The sequence below is a fragment of the Corvus brachyrhynchos genome, unplaced genomic scaffold, assembly GCF_000691975.1.
Source record: "Corvus brachyrhynchos isolate BGI_N302 unplaced genomic scaffold, ASM69197v1 scaffold175, whole genome shotgun sequence".
NCBI classification, from domain to species: domain Eukaryota; kingdom Metazoa; phylum Chordata; class Aves; order Passeriformes; family Corvidae; genus Corvus; species Corvus brachyrhynchos.
In genome coordinates, this window is record NW_008238448.1 from 4,675,363 (window position 1) to 4,682,964 (window position 7,602).

General features: G+C 38.8%; 1 protein-coding gene across 1 annotated transcript in view; it reads left to right on the forward strand.

Moving 5' to 3' along the window:
* LOC103617409 (transmembrane protease serine 11E-like) overlaps positions 1-5,010 on the forward strand; it is a 43,392-nt gene extending 38,382 nt beyond the window's left edge. Inside the window, exons 9-11 of the mRNA XM_017736879.1 lie at positions 1-43; positions 820-962; positions 2,290-5,010. The exon at positions 1-43 is cut by the window's left edge and continues 22 nt beyond it. Coding sequence (XP_017592368.1) covers positions 1-43; positions 820-962; positions 2,290-2,451 — 348 coding nt within the window. The 3' untranslated portion in view covers positions 2,452-5,010. The remainder of the gene's footprint in view (positions 44-819; positions 963-2,289) is intronic.
* Positions 5,011-7,602: the final 2,592 nt, after the last annotated feature.

Below are 7,602 nucleotides of genomic sequence, written 5' to 3' on the forward strand. Positions count from 1 at the left end.
ATTTACGCTGTCATCACAGGCTGGGGAGCTCTTACCAACGACGGTGAGTCCTGAGTCTGCCAGATGACCTGTATGGTTCATAAACAGCGGCTCTGATCTGCTACTGAACTGATATCACTTCTGTAGCCACACGTTCTATGGCAGCAAGCCTAATGTTTGCAATAGGTTTGTTTAGTTGTAGGCATCACTTTCTTGTTCTAAAACTAGAGTGGATAAAGACAGAGCTACAATCCACTGGCGCAGAAAAAAAGGAAGAAGACCCTTCTGTTTTCCCAGCCTTTCCATTCCATACTGTAAATTTTTAAGACAGGTAGTCCAGCCATGCACATGTTTGTACAGCACCCAAAAAACTATTTCCCCAGCACTAGCCAGAAGCTACAGAAAACTCTGTGAGCTTTCAGGTAAATGTGCAGAGCAAGCTGTGAATTACACAAGTTCACGCTCTTACCAGGCCACACTAAGAGTGGATTTACCAATGGAATCAAGATGTCTTCATTTTTGTATCATCTGCCCAAATTGCTAGGTAATTTGTGTTCCATGGAATGTGGAATTTGTGTTATATGGAACATGTATAAAATATATGGATTTACACTTAAGGCACTATGCAATCGTTACTTCAGTCTTAATGGTACAGTTCCCAAGTGAGTCTGTGATTCTATGTACATTCTCCTTAAGGGCCTGACCTAGACAGATCAACAAGCAAAACCTCCACATTAAACCAAATCAAGCTGGTCCTCCATAAGAGGACATTATCTTCCTGTATATTAACTACTGCTAAGTAATTATGTTGATAAATAACCAAATTGTATTGTCTCTCAGGTCCAGCCCCAAATGCTCTTCAGGAGGCAACAGTGAAACTTATTGACTCAGACACTTGCAACAGAGAAGAAGTGTATGATGGGGACATAACACCCAGGATGTTGTGTGCAGGATACTTGGAAGGAGGAGTAGATGCTTGTCAGGTAACTGTAGCTGAAAATTAGAAAGAAAAACTATTTTAATACTTGCTGCAGTATCTGGTTGACCAAATCTTAATTGGACAGTATATTAGTTCTTTAAATAGGCTCCATTCAAACAGGAATTAAGTTGTACAGTGAAATAGCATTCAGTATCCTTCATTTAGCACTAAATGCTGTTATACTAGTTATGAGCTAAAAATTAGATGTCTCAAATAGCTAAAACCAGACATCTGTAGAGGTGAGAAGGAAGAAGGTTTAGAATGTTAAGTTACCAGCAAAACCACACTATCACTCACTGAACTTAAATTCTGGACTGGATCATATCATAACGCACCTGTTACAATCTTTGTGATCTTTGGTAACACACTTGGCTCAGTGAAAGGAAAACTCTCAGAAACAAAGATAACCATAAGGAAGGTAGGTGTAAAAGAATGGAAAGGAAATGTGCATGCTGCAGGTTCGCAAATGCTGCAAGGAAATGCTTATGTTCAAAGAAAAATATTTCCATAGTGATAAGTTTTAAAAACATAATTTCTATTTATGTTATTTTAAAACATTGTACTCAAAGTGCTGGTTCAATACTGACAGTTTCCTGAATCCCAGTCCTACAGATTTTTGCCCAAAGACAAACTCCCTAAAGAATAAGCCTGGGAAGCTCAGTCTTCTGTTCCTGGCTCAGCACTGAAGAGACCTGAGCAGAAGGGTGCAACTGCTGTTTAGTTCAGTAAATAATTTTGGTGAAAGTTGGGGAATTCAGTCTGTTGTGTGAAGACTGCCTCTTTGTCTGTAAGGTTTCCGGTACTGAGCCTTGGAAAGTGGATAATATCTTAAGAAGATATTACCTAACTAGAAGACCAAGTTCTTGATGAAAGCTCCAAAACAAAAGGAGCTTTAAACTCCTTTTTGAAACGTTATTGCTGCAAGTGACTAAAATTAATTATTTCAAGAATAGCAATTAATATTAAAACCTGTTAAAAAAATGGTTCCTGCTGGCTTAGATTGCTGTCTATACTTGTGTTTCCCTACTCTGTACGAGGAAGAAGACAAGGCAGGTGGAAAGCAGTCTTCACAAAACAGAAGAGAAGCTTTTTGTTGGGTTTTTTTACTGTAACAGTATGGAAACAGAGCTCAGGAGGTCCCCTGGCAAAGAGGAAAATGCCACAGACTTCTGACTCAAGTTTCAGAAACAGCCTGGATTCTGCACAAATGGCAGCTCTTGAAATACTGCTTGTTTACTCCTCTTATAGGAAGTCTCTTATAGTCTGTCTATGGAGAGAATTGTATTTTCTCTTCTGATCAATTAAATTTTTTCCCCCTCCTCTTTTTCTAGGGGGACTCTGGGGGACCACTGGTTACTCCAGACTCTAGACTGATGTGGTACCTCGTGGGAATAGTGAGCTGGGGAGATGAATGTGCCAAACCAAATAAACCTGGAGTTTACACACGAGTGACTTATTTCCGTGACTGGATTACTACAAAAACGGGCATCTAATTCCAAAGGAAAAAATGGATTTAACTACATAGACTACATGTAACTTGTATTTGTCTGTAATTCTGAAAGGTTATTTTTTTAGTCTATATATTCCTATGTAATTTTGGTTGAAGCAACCTTAGCCCACAGCAAGCAGTATCTTTGCTGTCAGAGATCCTAACCCTTCTGAATTCATGCTAAATGTATGAAATTGTCTGCCTCATCTTTGAGCCGTGAAACTTTCTCCCTTACCAGAAATTATGAACTGACATAATTAAAATTACTTTAAAAGCTACCAATTTACCTGCTTTATAAATGCAAACATTTTCCAGGGGAAAGAAAAAAGAAATTTTTCTTCAGCCATGGGCAAGGTCTGCAGCTAAATCTTCCTCCTCCAGTGAACCAAATGCTATCACAGCTGTGTTTCTAGCAAAGTGGACCCTTGATGATTATTCTTGTTAGAGACTATCATCGGCACTAACTCCAGCTGAGAACCTGGATGCCCACCTTGCTCCGTGGTCTTGGTAACTAAAAGTGGATCAGTTGGAGGGTAGGTCCTAACTAAGGAAAAGTAGGATTTCTGTGCTTGCAGTAGGTTGGAAGGGGAAAGAGAAAAACTTGATGTTTTCATTGCAAAGCACATTTAAACAGGATTTTTTTTTTGTGGATTCTGTGACGTTCAAGTTGCTTGAAGTTGCTATTGTGGAATTGCTTTATCACAACATTGTGCTGCTACCTCTGTACCTGTTGTCTTCTAGATCTACTCTGTTCAACACACAATATGCTTCAGATGCAGAAACACAAGCTCTACCTAAACTGTTTTTGTAAAAAAAAGCATGCCCCAAGAACAATCTCCATAGAAAGAAACATGGCATTTAAATTTGTTCTAAAGGAAAAATAAGTATTCACCACAAAGGGGACTACCTTTTCGGTTCAAGAAACAGCATGCTTTTCCAAGGGCATGCCAGCCAGCAGAAACCATCTCACTGCAAAGAAAGCAATTAGTGATACTTCACTGATGGATTCATCTCTGCCATGAATGAATATGAACCTGAATATGAATGTGTCTTATGAGGATGAACTGTAATTTTATATTAAAGAACAGTCCCAAAAAGAACTTCAGAGAAAATGCAATCATCACACATTGATTAAGCGCTTTTCCTACCTCTGTGCACGACCTCTCGTGGATTGCTGGTGGAAGGGGGTCCTCTAGAGCCAAGGCCTTCAATATGGGGATCCAAAATGTCACTCCACTACTGTCACCTGTAGTCTTCAAACAGCCACTGGACTGCTTAGGCTCTGAATACAGGACTCACAGGAGTCTGTACAAGGCGTAAATGAAACTGCAAGTCCCACAGCCACACCTACTACAGGTGAAAATTCTGCTGAAGCATCCTGCCTCCCCCACTGCTCAGGACTGGATCTCTCCTCAGCCTTCCTACTGTGCAAGCTCTCCAATAATCAGCATCCCTGGGAATGAGATGTTTGGCACTTCTTGAAAACCCACACCCTGAATTACAAGTCTACATATGAATGGAAAAACCTATGTTTAAGCCTTGGTGGTGTAGGAGGGGTTGTCTTGTTATTGGGCTACTTCCAGTCATTCTGTCTTTTGAATTTTGGTAAAAGACAAGTTGCCTTATCTCAGAAAGAAATCTAATGAAGACTTTAGATTAGTTTTGGTTTCAAAGTAGTAGTACCTTTATTCTGATTTTCCATGTCATTGTAAAAAGAAGAGGATCTTGGGACAGTTAGGAGGATAGAGAGATGCAGCAAATCCATTTCCTTAATTTATTGATGAAGTTTGTCATTTATGCACTTTTGAGTTGCTGTTGTTTTTCAATTAAGAATTTACTCTAGGCCAGGTTCAGTTACAAAACAGAAACTTCATGGAGCTTTGAATTAGATAACCTGAAAACATTGCTTTCTTCTAGTGCTCAAGTCCCCTTTTTTCAAAGGCATCCTTTAGGAAAAAAAAATTTCGTCTAGTTATGTGTGCCTCTTACTGCTTTGAAGGTGAAAATCATGAGAAGTGTCCTTTACAATCAGCTGATGTATTGTGAGTGAAAAGAAACAGTAGTTCACTTTCATAGGCAGCTAAGGCTTTGTTTTGCACTTAAGTCTCTTTTTGCATAGCAAATGGAGGGGCAACAATAAGGAGGTCAGGCCCAGATACAGCCTCTAGAAACTGGTTCCTACCTCACACTGCAAGTGACATGTACATGCAATACCTTTAAAATGAGAAAGGCAGCCTTTATTTCAGATTTTCTCAAGAGTGGATAAATAGCCAAGAGGTGTGTGGGAGAATGTCTACCTTACTCAGGGAGTCCTGAGCCAGCCAGATGCACTTTTCATAAACTTTTTAGCAAACTGCCTGGCCTGGGTTTGTCTTATATTCCATGTCAGTGTTTTATTTATGATGACTCTGTTTGTTTTCTGCCTTAGAATAAAACAATGAGACTACGGTGTGAATAAAAAGGTTTTTTAAAGCCTTTTATTATTGTTGATGTTAAGATTTAGCAAGGATTTAAACAAAATAAAGGCAATATGTTGCATAACATTAAATGTATTTTAAAAGAATTGATCCTTTTCTGTCCTTTTTTTTGCATAATAATAATCAAGCTAAAATTTGAATATGACACAAAATAGACTAATCTTCCTTATTTTATATAAAACTATTCTAAAACTATAGTTTTCTGTCCATTCTCTGTCCTAGGAATTGTTTTGTTATTAACAGTGCTTGAACTTTACCGATATTTCAGCGAAGACAAGGTGGGGCATTTGCTTTTCTAAAATACTCAGAGGTGAATTTTAGCTAAGCTAGTACTATGCAAATTAGAGAATGGATCTGAAGCTTCATTCAAGAATTCACCACCCTGCTTCTGCCCTTGGAAAAAAAAACCTGTGTGTGATGTTGCATCCCTGCAAACGGGCTACAGGGAGCTCTATGCAGCTGGTACCAATTCTCCTGAGATTCCCCAGGTATATTTAAAGCATCAAGAAATGTGTTCCAAACCTCTGGTTATTCAAATTGAGTTGTCTGGGGCTTGCCCAATGCTAATTTTCAGCTTGGAGCCAAAGTAGGAAAGAAAGAAGAGGCTGATTGCACAAGGCCTAATCATGTGAGGAGGTCTGGTTGAATGACATCAATCTGTCATCAGGATTCCTTATGTAAGTAAAGCTTGTAGAAAATCCCATTCTGTATCTGCTATTCCTGTTAACAAATTAGATGAGTTGAGAGCCAAAAGTCATTATTTAACCCAATGAATGTTTATCTGGCAACTTGCAGCCTATGCTGGAGATTCACGGGCACAGAAAAGCTGGCTCTTGCTTTTAGAAATGCAGTCAAACACATCTCAGTGTGAAATCAGCTTAGGTAATTGGTGCCTTTGTTTATCTGGATTTATCGACATTATTAACATGGTTTCTAGGAAGGTGTCACTTGCTAGAGCAGCTCTAAGTGGCAAGATCTTTCGGCCCAGCCAGCTGGGAAGCTGGAGTCCTTTTAAATATGCCATCAAAACACTCCTACACCGCATGGGTTGCCAAAAAGAGGAGACAAAGCCTTGCCAGTCAGCATCTTGCTCCTACAAGAGTGAGTGCAAGCCATAGCCTATGGCAGGATGTTTGGAAACCCACTGAAGGATGTTGATGTAGATTTATGGTAACTTCTAGACTGGCCTGTGTGCTAAACTGAACTGTGTTTCCCTTAGCATTTTCAAATAACACATTTTTAGGGAAAAAACTACAAGAGTTTTGTCTGCTGGTTTGCTTATTAACTAAACCAATCAGGGAAACAAATGTACCTCCCCAAATCCCCACTTTGGATTCCTCATTAAGAATGTGAAATCACACCTGGAAACCAGGAAATTAACAAACTGAAAAAAACTCAAGTGGCTTGGATTTTCCCAGCAGAAGGAAAGGAGATTTACAGCTATTCTGCTTCAGCTTCTTATGAAACTACTGGCTCTAAAGATATATTCAATACCTGGATGGAGAATGAATCTACAGTGGTGCACATAAAGTGAAATTATGGAGATCTGGGACATGAACAGGCTCAAGTCTGGAGGTGGTGATGTTCTCCTGGCCACAGCCTCATCCCAGTCATTGTTTCAGCAAGTCTGTAAACTGACAGCTCTGCTTGCTACCTCAAAAGCTATAGCTGACTATAACATGATGCAACTAGGGAGCTGGGATTTCCTATAAAAGTAATTTATTTATCCAAATATACTAAGATTTTAATGTCATATGTAGTTTTTAAGAAGAAGGCTATGGGGAAAAAGAAAAGTCAAATGACTTCAGGTATTTCAAATTTTGCAGTCTTAGAAAGTTAGGGGAAAACCTGTATCTGTTTTGATTTGGTACCATCAGCCTAGAGAGTTCCTGAATACACCTACTAACTGATGCATTTGGGAACCCATTTCTTTGGCTTCTGGGGTAAACAGAATCTGTCCATTTCTTTGTGGCATTTTATCTTAGAAGGCCCATATTCATTGTTTCACTGATGGTTAGTGTTTGCCTGCTTACTGTTAAAGGGTTACACCAGAATTAACTGGATGTTGCTGTTTCTCTACTTAGGCAAAAGGCTTGTCAGTATTTGCTGTGACTATGCAAAATCTGTTTCATGGGAGATGACTGTATCAAAGTGGACTGGTTCTTGAAAAATGTAATGACCTGGACACAAAGATGGTAGGTAGCAGATTTTTAAAATTATTATTATTATTCATAACACATTTGATGGGTAAGTTTTTAAAAATAAGAATGGTTAGGCTAACCTTAAAAAAAAAAAAGAAAGAAAGAAAGAAAAAAGGTTTATTTTTAAGGAAAGAAACCACAAACATAAAGGTAAAAATCACTGACAAGACTAAAAATTATGCAAGTGACAAAACTGAAGCTGACATTTTTGCTGTCTTTAAACTCTCCTTCGTTTTTCCCCCCCACCCTTTGTCACTGGGTCTCCTCTTAATTCCATTCCTTAGATACATGCACTGCTCTTTGAAATTACTGTATTGAAATAATGAAAGTAATTCTTCTATGTTCTGATTCTTATGTATTACGTGAAAAAGCTACAAAGCAAATACTAGCCTTAGTATCCAATTCCTTTACTGCTAAGGGTTTCAATCGACATCCCGAACGGCTTTCTCCCTTTATCCCGTCTCTGAGTTCGGCATT